Below are 20,525 nucleotides of genomic sequence, written 5' to 3' on the forward strand. Positions count from 1 at the left end.
CACAATATAACTTATCATCTTCCTCTCCAAACCAGTTCCTCTCCCAGACTCTGCTCTCAGTGTGGACATCTCCAATGCTCAGGCCAGAGCTGGACCCTGGAAATGAGCCCTGACTCCTGGCACCGCCTCACCCGCTCCTTCCTCCAGTCCGAGCCCAGGTCCTGCAGTGTGACCTCCCTCGTGTTCAGCGAATCCTCACTCCTCTCCACACACACAGCACTGACCTGTTCGCGCCCCACTGCTCCTCCCGGCTTATTACCTCTCCCCACACTCCCTTGCAGGCCCCAATCTCTGCCTTTTCCAGCATCCTGCACCTGCCGCTCAGGTGGGCTTTCTAAATCTCAGCATGTCCCCACCTCCAGGGAAAGCCCATCTCCTCTGCCCTCTGTCCCCTCAAACCGTAAGTGTGGCAACCAGCCCCAGAAAGGACACCCCACCATCCCCCCATTTGCTGCCTCCTCCTCTGGGAAGCCATCCCTGGCCTTGGCCCGAGGCTGGGCTGTGAGCCCCCTCTGAGCCCCACAGCCTCCATGCAGCCCTCTCTCCCTTGCTTAGCTCCCTCCTCGTGGTGACCTGTCCCCGTTAGACTGTGCTCCTTGAAGGCAGAGACCCAGCCTCATCCAATGTGGCATCTCTAGTGCCCAGACAGGGCCTGCACCCAGGAGGTGCCAATGAGTGTTGACAGGCTGAACACACACGCAGTGACAGGAGCCATGGGTGATGCAGGATGTTTCCAGCCTGGCCCGGGGTTGGTGGATCCTGGCTGCCCCACCTCCACCAACCTCTGCGCCTGTCCGCCTGAACCCTGGGAAGGCCCTTTCTGTCTGCACCTTTGGGAAGGACTCGCCTCTCTGCAGCAGCCTCTCTAACTCTGGGATTCCTTAATGTGGGAGACTCTGGCACCAGGGAGAAGGAAGAAGAGTCCAGCCCCTCACTGCCTTCAGTCGACACTGGGCATTTGCAAGGGTGGGGGGTGATTTGGCCCCCAAGGGAGAGAAAATTGATTCTTGGGAGATGAAAAAATCTTACTCTTTTTTGTATAAAGCACAGATATATGTACAGTACGTAAATATATATACACTATATCAGTGGTATTAAAATATCATGTGATCAAGAAAAAAACATCTAAAAGGCTCCTGAGGGATCAGGAATGAAAAAAAGGTTGAGAAACGCTGATCTACATGCTTGGGCCTTGCCCTGTCTGGTCCAGGGACTGGCCAGAACCGAGGGACAGTCCAGAGTCCTATTCTGTGACATTTCAAGGCATGCCCAGAGCTCAGCCCCCACCAGCGAGCTGCTGTCCTTTCCCCAGAACCTCCCTCCCTATCCTGTGCTCAAAAGTCCATGCTTCTGTGTCCAGCATCCTTTAATCTCATCTTGTTCCTACTGGGCTGTGAGTGGGCCCGTCCCCATCCTCCCCCAGGGGGCTCCCCAGCTCCCAGGGCTGGAAGGAGGTGGAGGCCTCTCTGCTTGGTGCTCCAGCACCGGGGCCAGGGCATAGCCCTGGAGCTCCCGGAAGCATCCAGGAGAGAAGCCCAACCACAGGAGGCCCCCAGGAAGCGGGGGTGCCGCTGTGGGACAAGGCTTGCTTTATTGGGGTGGGGATGGGGTCACAAATCATCTTACTTAGAATTGCTCTAGGTTGACAGAGTCACCTAAGGGTGGGACAGGCCGGATTGAAGGTCTGCTGCTGGGGGACACAGAGACAGGGGTGAGGGAAGAGGAGTTGGGTGGGTAAGATGAGGTCTTGGGCAACACGGATATCCTGCGGTCTTCATACGCCCCGGGGTTCTCCAACATCTGGGCCTCCCATGGGTTGCTGGAGCCAATGAAGACCAAGTAGATGATGCCACCTAAGTAGGCACCCAGAGGCGGCGCCACCACTGGCACCCACCACCAGTCCTTGGCCCTGCAGGCAAGAGGCAGAGGCCTGCTGAGGGGGCAGATGCCAGGACGGTGCCTGCAGCCACCTCGGGCCAAGACAGGGAGTAGGCCTGAGGGTAGAGCGTGATCCCCCATCCTAGCCCAGGAGTGGTCAGCTTCAGCTTGATTCAGGGACGGGGACTGACGTGGGGCAGGACTGACGTTCAGTCCAGGGTCCGCATCAGTGCTGGTCAGGATCCACTCCTGCCTCTCAGGCCACCTGGGGGCACTGCAGGACTCTCTTGTGCTGGTCCTCACGTCATTCCTACCCCTCCTCATGCCGGGAACCACAGAAGACCTGCAGGAACGGGCTGGGCAGGGCAGTACCTGAAGACCTGTATGCCCCAGCCAGCCAGGAAGGTGAAGAAGCGCGGAGGCAGATCCCGGGATGGGTTGATGGCATATCCCGTGTTCATGCCCAGTGACACTCCAATGACGACAACAAGGATGCCGATCACCAGGGCCTGTGTCCCCTGCAGAGCTGGGTTGTTCCTCTTGTCCGTGATGGCAAAGAGACACAGCTGGAGCATCCCAGTCACTAACACCTGGGGAGCAGACGCCGTGGCAGCCACCCCGGGCCCCAAGCTAAGCCACAGGCCCTCAACAGTGCCCCCAGCCCAAACCCGCTGGCAGAGACGCGTCGCAGTACGGTCCCCATCCAGAGTTCTTGTCCTCTCTATCGTGAGGGGCTGCCAGATGGCCCCTTCCTGAGGGGGCAGGGCTTGAGGAGAGCCACCCACCCTGGACCACTCACCTCGTCCAGGAAGCCCCTCCACAATGTCATGTGATCAGGAAGGTAGGTGGCAAAAATGTTAGCAGTGGCTTTGGGACCGGTCACTGTCAGATATCCACCCGAGTAGTCCATGATGGCTTCTGTGGAGAGAGATTGAGGAGGAACTTGCCCCCAGCTAAACCCCCCACTGGAGTCTCAGAAATAAGGTTGCAGGAGGGGGCGTGGGGGCTCCTCCAAGGCTTTTCCCTCCCAGACATTTTCACAGGGCAAGACCCTCAGGTCAGAGCGAGTCCTTCAGAGGAGGAGGCTGAGACCAGGATACTCACGGTAGAAGAGACAGTAGATGGTGGCAGCAGCCAGGAAGGAACCCACGAACTGACCCAGCACGTACACGGGGAACTTCTTCCAGGACATGCGGCCGAGTGCGCAGTTGGTGAAGGTCAAGGCAGCATTCATGTGGGCCCCTGCGGGGAGCGCGGGGCGGCAGCGGGGTGGGAGCAGGAAGAAACCCTGATCAACCATCTGGAGAGTGACGGCCACCGTCATCACGCCGCTGGCACTGATGGAGCGCCCTCCCCCATTTAATCCTCGCAAGGACCCCACACGGCAGGCATCCCCGTCTCCATCTCACCGTTCAGGAGAGTGGGGGACAGAGAGGCGGAACAGCCTGCCCAAGTTGACCCAGCTAGTAAAAGCGGTGCATCAAGGGGGCTCAGGAAGATTGGGGGCAGAGACGGCCCGAGGGCATGGGTCAGGGTGTCCCCCTCCAGGTGGCCAGCATGGCCGAGGTGCCGGCAGCCAGGGAGGGGAGGGGGGCGGCTGGAGGCAGGCGGGAGGAGCCTGCAGGGACCCCCTCACTCACCGGAGATGTTCCCTGCCACGTGCACGCCCATGGTGACTCCAAAACCAAAGCCCAAGTTGACACCAAGGAAGCTCCCGAATTTATCTCCTACAACCATGTGGGCCACGGAGCCAAGGCCAAACATCTACAAGGTGGGAAGTGGGGCGGGAGGGAGGGATCTGAGGCCTCCTGGCCCCCACCCTGGGCCTCCCGAGTGGCCCTCCCTCGGAGCCCCTCTGCTGCGGGCTCTTCCTCCGGAGACCTCCCTCCTCGGGACCTCTCCACCTGGCCCCACCGAGGCCCCTCTGCCCCGGCCGCTGAGAGCTGGGGGCGCTGGAGGGGTGTCAGGGGCTCTTCTGGACCCCAAGCCCTCCTGAGGCTCAGGGGACGGGGCGCGGCTGGGGTGGACTGAGCCCCTTGGAGCATCTCACACTGCAGCCCAGCCTGAAGGAAGTTTCTGCAGGGGGTCTCCAAAGGTCACTCCTGGACTCTGCCAGGTTCCTCAACCCACACAGCAGCCCTGCAGCTGGTGGGGGTCTCTCTCTCTCTCTCTTGCCCTCAGCACCATTCCTATTGCCCTTTGGTGTCATTCCTAGACTTCTTGCTCTTGCTCACCCCTAACTGCTGCTCTCCTCAGGTGACACCCCCCACCGACTCCCTTCAAAGGGAGATGAGAGGCCTGAGCTGGGCCCTCACTCCATCTCCTTCCTGCAGCCTCACCACCCCCACCCCCATACCCACCTGCGTGACTGCAGCCTTCCCCTGCTGCTCTGGCTCCCACACCCAGCCACTCCGCTGCCTTCCTCTTGCCTGTATCTCCCACCCTCCCCTTGACTGGCTCCCACAGACTGGGTCTCTTCCTTCTTAAAAGGAAAGCTCCCTGCCTCAGCACAGCCGTCCTGTCCAGCTGTGGACTCCTAGACGCCCCCTCCCTGTGTCAGTCAGCCTCCGGGAAAGAACCCACTGGCTGGCCCTGATGTCTCTTCCCTCCCTCTCCCTCCTCAGTCAGGCTTCTGCTCCCACGTGTCACAGACACTGAAGCTCTCTCAAGGCCTCCGGCCTCCTGACTTCCCAAGGTCCCTTCGGACATTGTCGTACTGGTCTTTGCTCACTTTGACTCTCTTAACCACCCTGTGCTTCTGGAAGGTCCCTCCTCGTTGGTCTTCCTGGCACCTCTCGCTCCTGGTTTTCCTCTTTGCTCCACAGCCTCTCCCTCTCTACAGTTTCTTCCCACATTCTTCTTCCTTCATCTGCCTCCTGAACAGATGACCCCAGGGATCCTCCCTGGCCCCTTTCACATCTCACCCCAGTCACTCTTCTGGGTCTTCTCACTGAGTCTACAGCTTCAGTTATGCCTGATGCACTAAAATTCCTAAAACCTCCACCTGGGAGCCCCATCCCTATTTCCAAATACCAGCCGGAAGTCTTGGTTTCCCATAAGCATCTCAGGCTCTGTGTTGAAAGCTCGCCGTCTCTTGGAAAATGTGATACTCATCCTCTGTTCCCCATCCCAGTTGGCCCAGCCGGAAACGTGGGTCTCACAGACGAGAGCCTCCTCTCCCTTTCCCCCCACAGCCAATCAGCTGAGCTGCATTCTCCCCAGCTCTTACCCAGCCTCTTCCCTGCAGCCAGAAGGAAGCTGTGACCTTCCTAACACAAAAATCTAATCGTGTCTGCCCCTTGTTCAAACGTTCACTCTCTCCCCTCCATTTCTAGGATAAAGTCCAAACTCAGTAGGCCACCATTTAAGACCCTTTATAATTTCACCCCTTCTGCCTCTCAGTTTCATATCTGCTCCGGTGTTCTCTGTGTTCAGCAATAGTATTACTACTAAATAATAACTGTTTACTGAGCACTTGCTATGTGCTAAGTTCTATCTATCACCTCCTTCAACCCTGACATCACTGATGTATTAAGTACCATTATTCTCCCCATTTGACAGATGGGAAACCCAAGGCTTAGAGAAGTTGACTGGCTTGTCCGAAGTACACAGCTTACACAGAGTAAGCCAGGAGTTGAATCTAGGCAGTCATTATGCCAGACAGCCTCAAACCGAACAAGCACGCTGCTCCCTGCCTGTCTTGCTTTCTCGTGCCTCTGTTTTGCATATGCTGTTCCCTCTGTCTGGAATACCTGATGCTAGATCCTTAAACATGATGCTCTACGTTAAGGCCACACTCAGATGGCAGCTCCTTTGAAATGTGTCTTGAACGTGTTGTCTCTGAGGGACCTCTAGATGTCTAGGCTGCTGGAAATCAGAGTCCAAGTCTGTGTCATCCAACAGGATGGCCACTAGCCACATGTGGCTAGTCCAAATTGAGATGTGCTGTAACTGTAAAGGACACCCCACATTCCAAGACTTAGGAGGAAAAGGAGACAGTGGAATCTCTTATTAATAACTTTATATTGATCACGTGTTGAACTGGTAATATTTTGGATATATGGGTTAAATACAATAATTATTAAAGTTAATGTCATTTTTTACCTTTTTAATGTGGCTCCTAGAAAATTTTAAATTACATATGTGGCTCAAATTGAATTTCCCTTGGATAGTTCTGTTCTAGAGCTTTTGAAAAAGAGAAGCTGGATACTGTGGACCTCAGGGCTACAACTGGAGCCATCAAGGAGGATGAAGGCTCCTGGGAGAGGGCGCAGGGTGAGGGAGCAACCGAGGCGGAGCCTGGAGCCGCCCATCAGCCCTCACAGGTGGGCGTTAGAAACCCCAGCTGGGGGCAGCCCCATGGTGCAGCAGTTAAGTTTGCACATTCCACTTCTTGGAGGCCCAGGGTTCGCTGGTTCGGTTCCCAGGTACGGACATGGCACCGCTTGGCAAAAGCCATGCTGTGGTAGGCATCCCACGTGTAAAGTAGAGGAAGATGGGCATGGATGTTAGCTCAGGGCCAGTCTTCCTCAGCAAAAAGAGGAGGATTGGCAGTAGATAGCTCAGGGCTAATCTTCCTCAAAAAAGGAAAAAGAAACCCCAGCTGGAGGAGGTGTCCAAACGAGAGAAGAGCAAAGAGAGAATGTGCCCTGCACTCCAGGGAGAAGCAGTTTCCCAAGGAGAGTGTGGTCCACATGGTCCCATGCCGCCTCTGGGTCAAGTGCATGAAGGCCTGGAAAACATCCCTTTGGATGTGACAATCCAGCAGCCACTAGTAGCATGGTGAGCACCGTATCATCAGGCCTTGGGGACCGGAGCCAGCTCCCAGGGCCTGAGAGGTGAGGAGGTGGTGAGGAGGAGTTGAAGGTGCCAGTGTAGACAGACATCTCTTTGAGAAGCTGCCTGAGGAGGAAGGGAGAGTGCATGATGAACGCAAGGGCTCACAGGCGAAGGAGAGATGCTTGTCTTGTGTCATGCTGTTTTGAGTAGAGAGACCTCAGTATGTTCAGGGTGAGAGAGGGAGAGGCTGCAGAGAAAGGATGAGCAAAGGACCTGAGGCGTCTAGACGCTGGGACGGGTGCAGGAGGGGAGGGTCCTGCATGAAGGAGGGGCCCGCCCCAGCCAAGGGGGAGATAGGTGGATGCACAGGTAGGGGAGGCCTGATGTGAGAGGGACAGGGGTGAGCAGCCAGGCATAGGAAGCCCACCTGATGGTTTTCTCTGTCAAGCTGGAGATCAAGCCATTTGCTGATAAAAAGGACAGGCCTAGTACAAAGCAGCTTTAAGGAAGTCTGAGAAAAAGTGCAATAGCCTGGATAGGGGAGGGGAGAGGCCGTTGAGCAGGACCCGCTGGGTCCCTCATGAGCCCCCGGACAGGTGCAAGGGAGCCCGGAGGCGGGCCGGCTTAGGGCCAAGGGTAGGATGAGGCAGGAGAGGACAGAAACAGATGGGACTTGGGGGTGGGAGTGAGGCCGGGACAGGCTGACAGGCTTGGGAGGGTCAGGAGGTACAGGAACTGGGGCAGGCATAGAGGGTGGCCCAGCCCATCCCAGTCTCTCCAGCAGCCCCAAGGCCAGCCCCAGGCACGACACCCCCAGAGGTTGCAGAGTGGAACCGAGTGGAACAGTCCACTTCCCTATGCTGGCTGCAATAAATGGGGCCCAAGGTCACACTAGCTTTTCTGGCAAAAGCTTCACCCCGATGACTCACTGAGCTGCCTGTGAGCTGAAAAGGCCCCGCTTCTTGGCACAGGCGGACAACTAAGAATAACAACACCACAATGTGCTGTAGGAGCTCCAACCTCACAAGGTGCTGTCGCAAGTGTTACTTCTGTTCAGTCCTCACAGCACATCCACACGGCACGCGTTTCTGCTCCCACCCTACAGTTGGGGAAACTGAGGCCCAGAGAGGGCTCTTGAACTACCCAAAACCTGAGAGTGAGGGGCTTCCCTCAGCTGGGGGAGAGCTAACAAGCCAGGGGGTTAGAAATCCTGCCGTAGTAAGCTAAGGGACAGCATGGAGAGATTAAGGGTGGAGACTGTAATGTTAGATTGGACTGGACTGGACCTAATCTTAACTTAAGATGTGACCTTGGCCTAATGACTTAGTCTCATGCAACCTCAGTGTTCCCATCTGTGAAATGGGGATCATAACAGAACCTCCGTGGCAGGGCTGTCGTGAGGATTGGGGGAGATGCTGCACATAAGGGGCTTAGCATCACAGTGCCTGGTATGCTGTCGGTGCTCAATAATTATCTCAATAAGAGCAAGAGACACACAGACATGGGCAGGCGTCATTTTATGTGGGCGGTGCCTGCTTTCCCTGAGAGTTCTCAGAGGAGGCCCCCTCCTGCCTCCACGGTTCCAAGGTTTAACAGCCTTCATGGGGCTGGAATGTCTTGTCATAAATGAATTACTTTGCCCTGGATTAAGGCGGGACAGGATCGAGCTTCTGGGCTCCCAGCTCAGCAGCTGAAGCAGGAGGGCGGGTAATGCAGGACAAGGGGAGGCAGAGAGGGGAGATCACTTGTCATAATGACACGAGGCAGCCAACACATGTGTCCTACATGTGTGCTGGGCTCTTGGCCTTCTTCACGCAAGTCTGCCAGTTCGATGTTAGTGTCACCTTTACCCACGACGAAGCGAAAGTTCAGAACAGTTAAGATACTTGTGAAAGATCACACAGCTAGAAGACAGCAGAGCTGGAATTCGAACCCAGCTCCAAGGCCCCACGAAGGCCTGACTCTACGCACTTCATAACTGTGAAGTCAGCCTCTGAGCCACCGAGAGACCCGCCCAAGGCCAGCTGGTGACTCAGTGGCAGCATCAGGAAGGAACCCAGGTGTCCGCAGTCCCCTGGGCTCCGTGGCCCCACCGTCTTCTACACCGTGGCTCAGTGCACACACACCCACACTCACACACACTCACACTCTCACACACACTGTCTGTCTCACCCCCACGTCCTCTGGCGTGCTCCTGACTGCCTTTGCGTCCCTGCCCAGAGGCTGCCCCTTCTTCTCAGGGACCTGGGCCCTCCAGGGGGTGCATGGCTACAGCTTAAGGGCGGAGGCAGGCTGGGCTCAGGGGCAGGACTGAAGCAGGTGGAGAGGGAGGGAGATTCCCAGAAACTGCCCATCCTGCTTGCAGTCTGGTTTCTGTCCGATCAGCCACTAAAAGAGCCCTTGCTGAGGTCCCATGACCTCCGTGTTGCTGACCCGACAGACCCTTGTCAATGCCCCCTTCTCTGGCCTGTCTGCAGCACCCACCGCTGACCACGCCCTCCTTCTGGAACCCCCCGCTTCTGAGCCGTGGTCTCCCTCCACCTTCTCCCTCACCTCTCCAGCCACTCCTTCTCAGGCCCCTTTGTGTGCTCCTCTTCATTCTTCAGGGCTCTGTCCTCAACTTTGTTTTTCCTCTCTTTTTATACACTCTCACTGCACAGTTTTTATAAGCCCCATCCATATTCTGATCAACTTCAACTCTTTACTTCCAACTACAACCACTCGCTTGAGCTCCAGACCTCTATATCCAACCCACCCCCCAAATTTCTCCCCTGGCGCCTCACCTCATCACATCCAGACTGACCTCACCTCTCGCCCTGTGACAGGCCCCGGGCTCCAGAATGGCCTCCTCGGCACTTACCCCACGTCTGTTGCTTGCAAAGTCTCCTTGATTCAATCTTCTACAACTCCCCCTAACAAGCACCTTCTTCTCCATCCCTGGGCCAGTCACCACCTTCTCTCTATCCTAGGTCATGGCAACAGCCTCTTAACTGCTCCCACTCCCTCCAGCCCTGCCCATTCTGCTTAGGCTCCACACTGCACCCAGAATTTCCTTCTCAAATCCGAATCTGACCACATCTTTCCCCTGCTTGAAAACCATCAATGTCCCCATTGCCCTTGGGATTAACTCTCAAAGCCCAATGCTCAACCTTCTCTCCAATCTCTCTACTGTTCGTCTCCCTTCTCCCCACTTCCAGCCGTGCCGCCTGACACCCCCCTGCCCATGGTTTTGTTCTGCCCCCATGTATTATGAGCCCTTTCTCTCCCAAAAAGACTGTGAGAAAGACGGCGCTGTCTCCTTACTTTCCCATGCTTCTCCCTTGGGCTCCCAGCTCAGAGCCCGGGAGTGCACAATGTAACCCAGGGGGTCATGGTGGGGAGGAGGTCATGGATTGCCTTTAATGAGCCCCACCTTCGTGGGGTTCAGGCCCCTTCTTCAGTGCCCACCCACCCTGTGCCACCCACCCACTCACCATCATGACATACGTGCTCAGGAACTCGGCCAGGAACTCTCGCACCATCTCCTTCTCCAGGATTGCGTGTATCCTTGTTGTCATGGGTGTCGAGATCGTCTTGGACTTGCGGGTGGACCTGGAGCAGCAGCCCAAGGCCGTGGGCAGAAATGGCACTCAAGTGCACTTGCTGCCCATCGGCCCTTCCACTCATGGCGGAGTTAATGGATAACCCAGTGGCTTCTCCACACACACCTCCTCTTGCCCAGGGCAGCTGGGGCAGCTGGGATCAGAGACACAGGGACGTGGAGAGAGACTGGGGGTAGACGGCTAGGCCATACCCCTTCCTCCTCCTGGGGGGGACTGGACCAGTGGGAAAGGGGCACCAACAAGGCCATATTGCAGAGGGGGCAGTTGGGGAGCCAATAAGTACCATCCATGGTGCTAATGAGCATCAGAGGAGAAGCAGAGGGAGAGGGCAGGCAGGAAAGAGGATCTCAGTTCTCTGCCTGTCTGTCTGCAGGGACCAGAGCTCTGGGGACACAGACAAGGCATTAGGCAGGACCTGGCCACAGTGAGGGACTCTGCAGACAGCACAGGGTGTGGCAAAGTCTGCTCCCAGCTCTATAAATAGCACTGAGGCCTGAAACATGCACAGGGTTCTGCCGAAGATGAAGCGGGCTACAGAGCACACCAGGCTCTGCAACCAGGTCAACACAGACGATGTTTGTGAGTGCATGAATGAATGAATGAATGAGTGAATGAATGGGAGAGAGGGAGGGAGGGAAGGAGGGGCTAGATCTTACTCCCTGGTATATTCGCAGCACCTAGCGCTGTGCCATGCACATAGTAGGTGTGCATATATATTGTCAAATGGACGAAGACAGGAGTATCCACCTGCCTCCCTCTCCACGAGACCCCCAGAGCTTCCTACAGTGCCCGGCAGGCGGCAGATGTGCGATGATTGTGTATTTAACAAATGTATTATTGGGTGAACGGACAGATAGAAAACTGAGTTACGGGCTCCATCGTCTGTGGGGGTGTCTGGGGCTTTAGTTTGGGAAGGAGATGGGTGGAGTCTGGACGCCAGAGAGGTGGAGGAGGGGTACGGTACCTCTAAGCGGGGCCTCAGTGCTTGGTCAGGCTAGTGACCCTCACTCTCCTCCCCTGCCCAATGCCCGAAGCCGACACCAGCCCTTCAACCACCTCACCTGCCAGGGATTGCAACATGACACCCCCAGGCTTCCTAAATTCCCCTGGCCTCCAGCAGCCAAGAGCAGGCACAGTGGGGAGGAATGGAAACCAGGCATGGGTAAAACACCTCCCATCTTTCTGGCTGAGACCCCATGTTCATACCTCACCCACCCCAGTCCTCGCTCTGTCCTAACCCCGGGAAACAAACCAGAACTGAGTACATGGAGAAGGGTGTAGAGTTGCCTGGGCCATCCACTGGCTCCCGTCCAACTCCAGCTCCCAGGCGGCATCATGTAGGGGTCCCTTGCCCATATGACTGGCCTCCTCAGCCAGGAAGAAGAGCCTGTGAGCAGCCTGAGGCAGGCAGGGACCCAAGAACAGTCGCAGGAAGGTGCCACAGAAGCCGAGGAGAGGCTGACAGAGCAGGAAGACAAGGACACCAAGAAAGTCTGGAACTCTGGCCCCTGCCTCCTCACCACAAGCAGGCAGGACACAGTGAGCAACAAAGAACCACCAACCAGCCACCGAACCGAAGATTTATTGAACGCCTGCCGTGCTACGACCTTCAGGCACAGGGGTGAGTAACATTGGTGTGACCCCTGCTCTTCAGAAGAAAAACAATTAATTAAGCAACTACTATAAAGTGTGAGGAGGGTGCCACAGGTAAAGAGTGGGCACTAGGGGGTTTCAGGGAGGAAGCAAATGACCTAGAGGAGGGGGTAGTAGGCACTCCGAAAGAAAGGGAGATTTAGTTCGAGAATAAAAGGCTGGCCGGATGAAGGAGCATCGGGGAGGCAGGGAAAAATGTGGGCATTGTAATGGCATGGGGAAAGGCTGGCAACTAAGACAGTATGTGCCGTGCGGAGGAATTCTTCAAGGGTGGGCTAGCCAGATGGAGTGGGAGTGGCATGAGGTGGACAGAGAGGGGCACAGGGTCACATGGCAGAAGGCTGCGTGGCGCTCGTTAGGGAGTCTGAACTCAACCCTGATGGCCATGGGGCCACATGGAGAAGTGAAGCAGGGGCACTGTCTCCTCCATGGGGGCTAGGATGAGGAAACAGGACAGAAGTAGGTGAGCAATCCAGAAGCTTCTACCACAGACAGGCTTGGGAGGGGGGCGGTGGCGGGTGGCAGCCTGAGCCAGGAAGTGCCATGGAGATGGCTAGAAACAGTCAGACTGACAGATGTGGTGTTTGATTAGAGAGGAGAATGGAGAGGGAGGGTCAGTGGTGGCCCCAGGTTCTGGCCAGAACAGCAGAATGACATGTGAGGCCCAGGAGAGAAGCTGCAGCCGGAGGCAGGCGCGTGAGGAGTCACCGTCTGGTGTGTCGAGTTTGAGAAGCCACCAGACGCCTAGGTGGAGGTGACCAGTAAGGAGACAGCTGGTCATGTGGGCTCCTTTAGAGATCACATGTGGAGGTCACCGAATCATAGGGGTCACTTGATCCATGGGCACAGATGAGATAGCTCAAGGAGAGGATATAGAATGAGAAAAGAGCATCCAAGAAAACTGGCCTACAAACCAAGGAACCAACAGCCAACCAGCTAATTACCTAAGTAATGTCTGCTAACCAAGGAACTAAATAGCTAACAACTCACCAACCTATCCTTTGGCCAGCTGATCAATCTAGCAACTTAACCAACTAACTCACTCTCCTGTTAACCAGCTCACTTAATTATCCAATCAACCAACCAACTGTAAACTATCCAACTAACCTCAAGCCAACCATTTAACCTGCTCACTGACATTTATCCATTCAACAAACATTCGTTGAGCATCTACTTAGGAGTCAGACACCAGGGACACAAGTGAAAACCCAGCCGCCACCCTTGGCTGGCTCCATCTAGTGGGGACATGGAAAAGGACAACAGTATCAGGCGAGAAGCCCCAGGGTGGGAGGTGAGGCCTGAAGAGACTTCAGAAGAACAGGCAGGTAGTGGCCCAAAGTGGCCGTGGGGGGTCGGGTGGTGGTAGAAAGAACAGTGGGATGGGCACATCCTAGATGTTTTAGGAGATTGGTGACTGGATGTGAGGCACGGGGGAGACAGAGGCGTCAAGGCCAAGGTCTTGACTTCTGGCTTGAGCGACGGACAAGAAGGGGAGCCTTGACGGAGCTGAGACCACGGAGGAGCAGCGGGCCGGGGCAGTGGACGTGGCTGCTTTCAGCTGGGACTGAGTTCCCTGTGGGACACCAGTGGGTCTCTGGAAACAGGGTCTAGGGCCCAGGAGAGAGTGCTGGGCTGGAGACAGCGATGCCATCGGCACTGAGGGAGCCGCTCCTTCTCTCTCTAAGAGCGCACAGACGGACAAATGCCCCCGCTCACGTGGAGCTGATGGGCAGCAACGAAACATAATCAGCGGGCGCGTTTGTGTGTTACAAGGTAATATGTCCTATGAGGACAGATGGAGCAAGAAGAGGGGCTGGGCTATGCTTTTAAATGGGGCGGTCAGACATGAAGGAGGTGAAGGAGTGGGCCTCGTGGATAACTGCGGGAAGAGCATTTCGGGCAGAGGGAGCAGTGGTTGAAGGACTGAGCATGTTTGAAGGAAAAGAAAGGCAGTCAGGGTGACGAGTCGGGACAGCAGGGTTGGGGGGAGGGGAGGTGAGAGGGGCACTGGGGCCTTGGCCATTGCAAGGATGCTGGCTTTTATTTCACCCCAAAGAGACCTGAGCCTGAGAGGGGTGAGTTCGGTTCAGTTGAGCACTGCCTACGTGGGAGCAGTTGGAACCAACTCACCAACCCCTTGACCCTCATCCAGGTCTTTCGGAGCCTCCCCTCGCGCCAGGGCCCAGCCCGTCCTTGGCTCAGGGGCAGGTGGGAGAGCCCTTCTCCTGGGGCTCCTGGGCTAGTGGGGGTGGGAAGGAGGGGGTCTGCAGGAGTCAGTTGGCGTGAGGGAGAGGCTGCTGAGACTGGGGCAGGGAGGGTGCTGGGGTGCTGGGCGGGGGCAGGAGGCTGGGGTGCAGCATGGCTGGGGTGCTTACCGCCTCCTCCTGTCTGCTTCACTCATATTTTGTCTTCGAGATTTTTAGATGCTGTGGAGCCAGAGAGAGGTCACTAGGGCTGAGGGACACAGAACTTGGCCCCACATTCTCATCAGACAGGGACAGCTCCTGCCAGCTCCAACCCCTCCATCCAGCCAAGCTGGCTGGGAGGGAGGAGGGGTGGATATGCTTCAGCCAATGGAGAGAGGCCCTGGGGCCCCACCCCCTGTACCCATGCTGTCCTCAGGACCCCTGACCCCTGCACCAGGCCCTTCAGGGGTCCTCCTTCCCTTCCCAAGTCTGCAATCCAATCAACCTCAGTGGCTTCACCCTCACATATGCAAGTATTACTGCCTTTAGTCTAACCTCAAGCCCTCTTTTTTTTTTTCTTTTAATGATTGTATTTTTTTCCTTTTTCCCCCCAAAGCCCCCCGGTACATAGTTGTATATTCTTTGTTGTGGGTCCTTCTAGTTGCGGCATGTGGAACGCTGCCTCAGCGTGGTTTGATGAGCAGTGCCATGTCTGCGCCCAGGATTCGAACCAACGAAACACTGGGCCGCCTGCAGCAGAGCTCATGAACTTAATCACTCAGCCAGGGGGCCAGCCCCCAACCTCAAGCCCTCTCGTTACTGACTTAAACCATGACTTTCCAGAGCCTCTTCCTTGCATGCGCATCCACGCACACACACACGCACACACACTCAGAGGATGAGGTCCTAAAAATTCATTTAGTCCACACCTCAGAACAAAGTCTACCCTCTCACCTTCCCTCAGAGTTCCCCCTTATATTCCCATTCTCCTCACAAATGGCAGCATGAAGCTAACCCTTGAGTTTCCCAGTCCCCTGCATCCCCCTTGTTCTCTGGCCTGAGTCCCTCTAGCTGCAGCATAATTCACATCCCCAGCCCTGACTGTGGGAACCCTCCAGCCCCAGCCCCAGCCCCAGCCCCTCAGGAGGGGACTCCAGCAAGCCAGCCATCAGTTCATCTCTGCTCTGCATCCCTCTGCCTTGGTCCAGTGTCTCTGGTCTCTACTCTCTCCTCATCCCACCGCCACGCTCTGCTGACAGCCCAACCCAACACATCCTCCCAGTTTCTGCTCCAGTGCTGGTCCTCCCAACATCAATCTACAGATAAGGAAACTGAAGCCCAGAGAGAGTGTGACATGCCCACAACTTGGGACTAAACCAGAACAGACATCCTGGCCTTCAACTCCCAGCTGGGGCTCCTTCCCTGGACAGTCCCATGGTCACTGCCTCCCCGTACAGTCCCCAGGGAGTGGCACTCCCAGGCCTGGGCTGCAGGGGAGGCCCCCTGTCCCGGCCCTGCCTGGAGCCGACTCACTCTGCTAAAGTGCCTTCTGGTTCCCAGCGTCTGCCTCGGGGGCCTCTCAGTTACTGCCGATCTTGGTCCTGTTCCTCCATGACTGTCCCAGGCTCCAACTGCACTCCCAGCTGGGGCTCCGCTGCCCCTGTGTCCACGGTCTAGAGCCCTCCTCTCAGCCTCCTCGGGGCGGTCCACGCACTACTCTGCTCTGCTCCTCTGCAGAGAGGTCAGTGGGGCAGGGGTTTGGCCTGGACTATTTGAGCCAAGACCAGACACATGGCCCAAAATAGCATCCCTGCTCCGGCCAGCAGCGCCACGGAGACCGGGTTCTGAGGCAGCTCTTGTGAGGTCAGTGCTGGAGCTCCGGGCGGGCGCCCTGGGCCTCATGGTCCCAGAGGAAGGGCCTCTCCTCCAAGCCAGGTGTCCAGCCCAGAACCAGAGGAAGCCCTCCCAGGGCCCCAGACACAAGGCAGTGGGGAGAACTGCCAAGAATGGGGACTGGAGGTGACAAAGTTCTGGAGAGCAACAGCCAGGTGGAGGGGTCAAGGAGCAGGCCCTGAGTCAGTCCTCAGGGAGCCCCCATGCTGAAGGAGGAAGCAGAGACTCAGGCCCTGGGCGCAGGGCCCCCCAGTCTGAGAGGGGAGGTGGAGAGCCAAGCTTGGCCCTCTGTGGGTCCCTAGTCTGGAGGGGCTGCCAGAGAAGAAGCCTGGACCTTGTCCTCTGGGAACCTCATCTGAGCTGAGGAAGGGGACACCAAGGCCCTGCCCTCAGGAAAACGTCTTCCTTGGGAATGAACGGCAAGCGAGGCCTCTGTGAAGGAGCCAAAGCTGGACCAGAGGGGGGACTCTGGCCCAGGGCTTCGGGAGCTCAGTGACCAAGCTGAGGTCAGGGGCAAGTGGGGGCACCAGCTGCCCTCTGAGAGGACTTCTGGAGTCAGGGCATGGCTGGGCCACCAAAGATGGGACAGTTTGGGATTTGAGCAGGCGACCTCGTGCTGAGACACAAGGGAGTGAGGGGTTGCTGGTCTGCAGACTAAGGAGGCCTGCCAGGTGGAGTGGTGGAAGGTGGCCGCGAGTCCAGGGAGCAGGGGCAGCTCCTCGTTGTGGGGAGGCAGGATCAGCTTTGATTGCCCAAAGCCAGCTCTGGTAACAGAACTGTCCTCTAGAGGGTGCCAACAGACCAGGCCAGGTCTGGATCCTGAGTTGCCCAAGTGCCCACCCCCATTGTCCTGAGGTCACTCAGCAGGAGAGGCAGGGGCAGCTGCGGCAGAGGGTTTCCCTATCAGAAGCCTTCCATAAGGAAGGAACTCTCCCACGGCAGCCCCCCGGGCTGCAGCTCTGCCCCTCTCTCCTCTCCGCAGACTGGAAGGGCTCAGGAAGCTGCGCCCTTCCCTCAGAAAGGGGGAGGTACACCTCTGGACATGGGGGACCCTGCCATTATTCCCTTCCTGGGTGAGCTGTTGGGGTCAGGGGGAGGTAAGGGTCGAGAGTGGAGTGAGGTCTTGTATGAGGTCAGAGCGCGGGCAGAGTTGGGTTGGGCTGGGATCAGCCTCGTGAGGGAGGGAACTGGGATCCGTGTTGGGGTCAGGGACCAAGCCCTGAGCTCATTGACTGGGCTGGGTGCTGGGGAGCCCGAGGTGGAGAAGACACAGTGCCCTCTGTCTCGTGGAAGAGACAGCTGAAAGGCAGGTGACTTAGGAAACGTGCAATAAGGTAGAGGGAATACAGGCAGCAGCTAAGCGAGCCTGGAGGGGAAAAGAATCATCCAGCAGAGAGAAGATGGGAGCTGAGTCCTCCAAGGTGAGCGGGAGAGGGTGGGGTGGTGGTGGTGATTTGAAGCCATTTGATCCCAATGGGATGGTGAGAAAATCTAAGTTATTCTGGGAACTGTGGGTGGCTTGTAGAGAGCTGGAGAAGCAGGCAGGGGCAGACCATGAGGGCCTTTGTCTGCCAAGACAAGGAGTCAGACTTTCTTCCGAGGGCCTGAGGAGCCCTCAAAGCGTTCTAAGCAAAGAGAAGAGTAAAGTAGGCAATCTGGGGTCCCGGAGGCCCTAGAGCGTCCTGCAGGCAGGGGCATAATGGGGCCTGGGCTCGGGAGAGGGGTCCAGCTGGAGAAGAAGATACTAGCACCTGGGCATCCACCATGGGCATCGACGGGATTGCCAGGAAGCACGAGGGAGCGGGGCAAGGGGTAGGGGCAGGATTCTGGGGCACAAGAGGGTGACTGAGAAGGAGCAGGTGAAGAGGAGATGGAAACCAGACACTAGGCTGCAGGGGGCCATCGGGAGCTCGGAGGGGCTGTGGCCGCAGAGTTGGGTGCGGAGGAGGGGCCAGCCTTGAAGAGCTGGGAGGGAGGGTGGCCACAGCACTGAAGCAGTGGAGGCCGAGGAGGCAGACAGTTCCGCTGTGGAGAGAAGAGAGGCAGCTAGCAGGGCCGCAAGGTTGCGTGTTTGGCTCAGAGTTGGGTCTAGACAGAGCCTGGGGGCCTCTCCAGGGCCAATGGGGAGGGGGGCGCAGAGAGGGGACACCTGGGGTCCTGTCTTCACAGCGTGGGCTCTGAGTAGAGCTACTAGATAAAATGCAAGACTCTCAGTTAAATTTGAATTTCAGAGAAACAATATTCACAATATTTTGGACATACTTATACTAAAAAATTATCCATCGTGCTCCGAAACTCAAATTTAACCGGGTGTTCCAGCTCTGAGCTGCAGCCAAGACCCCCTCAGATGCTCTGCACACTGACCTGGGTTGAGTGCTAGCTCAGCATCAAATTCACTGCACGACCTTGACTCAGTCTTGCCCCTGGGCCTCTGTTTCCTCGTCCTCATCCGCGAGACGACCTTGGAGGATATGAGGTCTCCCACTCAGCTGCTTTTGGCATCCAGACAGGGCCCGGGAGATGCCTTGTGAAGGCAGCAGCAGACTCTTAAGTCAAAAATGAATTTGGTTGAAATGATAAGTCAGTTGAAAAGGAATTGGTAATATGAGTGTACTACAGAGCAATTTTTGCAAACGTTGATGTGTCTTTAGGCATTTAGACCCTCTTTCAGAAATTGTTCAGTTTTCTTATTCTAATTTTGCCTGCGATACGCTATTTTTGCTAGAGAAAGATGGGAAATAACCCAGCGCTCGTCAGCCTCCATTTCTCACTTGCAGCACTAAAAATCTTACCTGCGAACTGGTGAGTGGGGACATTAACATGCAACCTAACCAAATATATAAATATCATGAACACATAGCCAAACAAGGCAGGCAGATGTAATTGTCTATCATTGCAGTGGACATTTTTTTTTAATAGAAAAAAAATTAAAAACCTCAGATCCTGGGGTCGGCCCAGTGGCATAGCAGTTAAGTTTGCATGTTCCGCTTCGGTGGCCTGGGGTTCACCGGTTCGGATCCCGGTGGACATGGCACCGCTTGGCAAGCCATGCTGTGGTAGGTGTCCCACATATAAAGTGGAGGAAGACGGGCACGGATGTCAGCTCAGGGCCAGTCTTCCTCAGCAAAAAGAGAAGTATTGGTGGCAGATATTGTTAGCTCAGGGCTAATTTTCCTCAAAAATAAATAAATAAATAAATCTCAGATCCTTTTCTTTTATTCTTTCATTACCTAAAATACAAGCAAAGCTTAAAAGACCCATTTTCCCTCCTTGACAACTACCGCTAACATTTGGAAGGGTTCTTTCTAATCTTATTTCTTTGTGTATAGTCATATACATCTCCTCCCGACTTTCTCAACAATAAGTGGAATGAAACTTATTTAAAGTTTTATAAAGTACTTTTTTCACCCAAACATTTGTTGAGAACATCTTTCCATGCCAATAGGTTCACCTCTACATCCTGTATGTGGCTGTACAGCACCAGACTGTCTCCGATTTTAAATGGACTCTTCTCCATTACGAACAGCATGAAACAGACACAATTGGCTGAAACCCGCTCAGGAGTAAAAATACAAATAGAAGTTTTTAAAGATCAGGATGAAGAAAGAAAAATGCCCTAAGATGTTACAGCTTCTCTCAATTTTCCCCCAGATGCCCCCCAAAGTGTTAATGTGTAAATAACTAATCATTTCAGCTAATTATTTATTTCAACCAACCAATTTATGTCAACTGTTTGATTAACTTATCACATAAACTGCTTTCAATCAAATTGTTTCACACTTGGGGTCTTTCAGACCGTTTTGAGTCCTGGAATCCTTTGTATAACTCAGGAGTCCGTGGGGTCAATCTGTAAGAAAGGAGCACAAGGGAGGAGTGGCTGTGGCGAAGGGGCAGAGATGGGAGTGGAGCAGGGCAGTCCCTGGAGGAATCACCTGAAACCATGAAGATTCTCAGACTGCTCAAGAAAGAAAAGACCCTCAAGCGTCACGCAGGTGAGTGTCCCCTTCCCAACTCATTTTGCAGGTAGGGAAGCTGAGATTCAGAGCAAGGCAGCAACTTGCTCAAGATCACCCAGCACATCCAGATCAGGTCTCCGTCCTGGGCCCCAGGAGACCAGAGGCCCCCAGCTAAGAGAACCGGGGGCTGGGCGGCCAGGCTGGGGAGGGGCGGGGTCACAGGTGGGCTCCAGGATGGTCTTTAACTGGACACTCTCCAATGACCAGACCCCCTGCCCCCAGCCCAGCCTCTCACCTTCCTCAGAGTCCTCTGTGGGCCCCCAGGCAGAGTGGACAGAGACTGGGGCAGACACAGTCAGGAGGCACAACACTTGCCCAAAGGCAAACATCGTGTCAGTCAAGGAACCAGAATTCAAGCCCAGGCCTGCTCGACTCTACAGCCCACATCAGGCTGCCTAATTTGGCACGAGAAACCAGGCATACAGCTCAGACCTGTCACTTTCTAGTTTGAGCGGGAGCTATCAGAGAAGACTTCTTGGAGGAGGAGCAGTCTCATTGACAGAAGCTGAGAGATGACA

General features: G+C 55.7%; 1 protein-coding gene and 1 long non-coding RNA gene across 9 annotated transcripts; one reads left to right on the top strand and one right to left on the bottom strand.

Annotated features, from left to right (window-relative positions):
* Positions 1 to 1,572: 1,572 nt before the first annotated feature.
* Positions 1,573 to 15,937, bottom strand: AQP7 (aquaporin 7). Of its 7 annotated transcripts, none has more exons than XM_014857490.3 (8): positions 15,632 to 15,937; positions 14,288 to 14,338; positions 10,131 to 10,248; positions 3,519 to 3,642; positions 2,983 to 3,120; positions 2,678 to 2,796; positions 2,251 to 2,468; positions 1,573 to 1,909 (listed from the first exon to the last, which is right to left on the bottom strand). In XM_014857490.3, the coding sequence occupies exons 2-8, from the start codon at positions 14,311 to 14,313 to the stop codon at positions 1,627 to 1,629; spliced, it is 1,026 nt and encodes a 341-aa protein (XP_014712976.1). In that variant the 5' UTR covers positions 14,314 to 14,338; positions 15,632 to 15,937; the 3' UTR covers positions 1,573 to 1,626. The 7 variants fall into 7 exon arrangements, with proteins under 7 accessions (XP_014712976.1, XP_044613000.1, XP_070352115.1 ...); XM_044757065.2 differs by having other exon boundaries at positions 10,131 to 10,392; XM_070496014.1 differs by having other exon boundaries at positions 2,251 to 2,417; positions 10,131 to 10,392; positions 15,632 to 15,845.
* Positions 10,701 to 19,760, top strand: LOC123280302 (uncharacterized). 2 transcript variants are annotated; one of them, XR_011497568.1, is made up of 3 exons: positions 10,701 to 10,838; positions 11,633 to 11,880; positions 19,437 to 19,760. It is a non-coding gene; the product is annotated as an uncharacterized lncRNA (long non-coding RNA). The 2 variants fall into 2 exon arrangements; XR_006519109.2 differs by lacking the exon at positions 10,701 to 10,838 and having other exon boundaries at positions 11,388 to 11,880.
* The last annotated feature ends 765 nt before the right edge of the window (positions 19,761 to 20,525 follow it).

This window comes from Equus asinus, chromosome 23 (genome assembly GCF_041296235.1).
Source record: "Equus asinus isolate D_3611 breed Donkey chromosome 23, EquAss-T2T_v2, whole genome shotgun sequence".
Classification (NCBI taxonomy): domain Eukaryota; kingdom Metazoa; phylum Chordata; class Mammalia; order Perissodactyla; family Equidae; genus Equus; species Equus asinus.

Excerpts from the sequence above, each read along its gene's own strand:
- AQP7 (XM_070496012.1), bottom strand. The coding sequence starts at position 10,323 with ATGAGTGGAAGGGCCGATGGGCAGCAAGTGCACTTGAGTGCCATTTCT. Across the intron at positions 3,643-10,143 it reads CTGGCCGAGTTCCTGAGCAC|ATGTTTGGCCTTGGCTCCGT; the intron begins GTATGTCATGAT and ends CCCACCTTGTAG. Across the intron at positions 3,121-3,518 it reads CGTGGCAGGGAACATCTCCG|GGGCCCACATGAATGCTGCC; the intron begins GTGAGTGAGGGG and ends CGCTCCCCGCAG.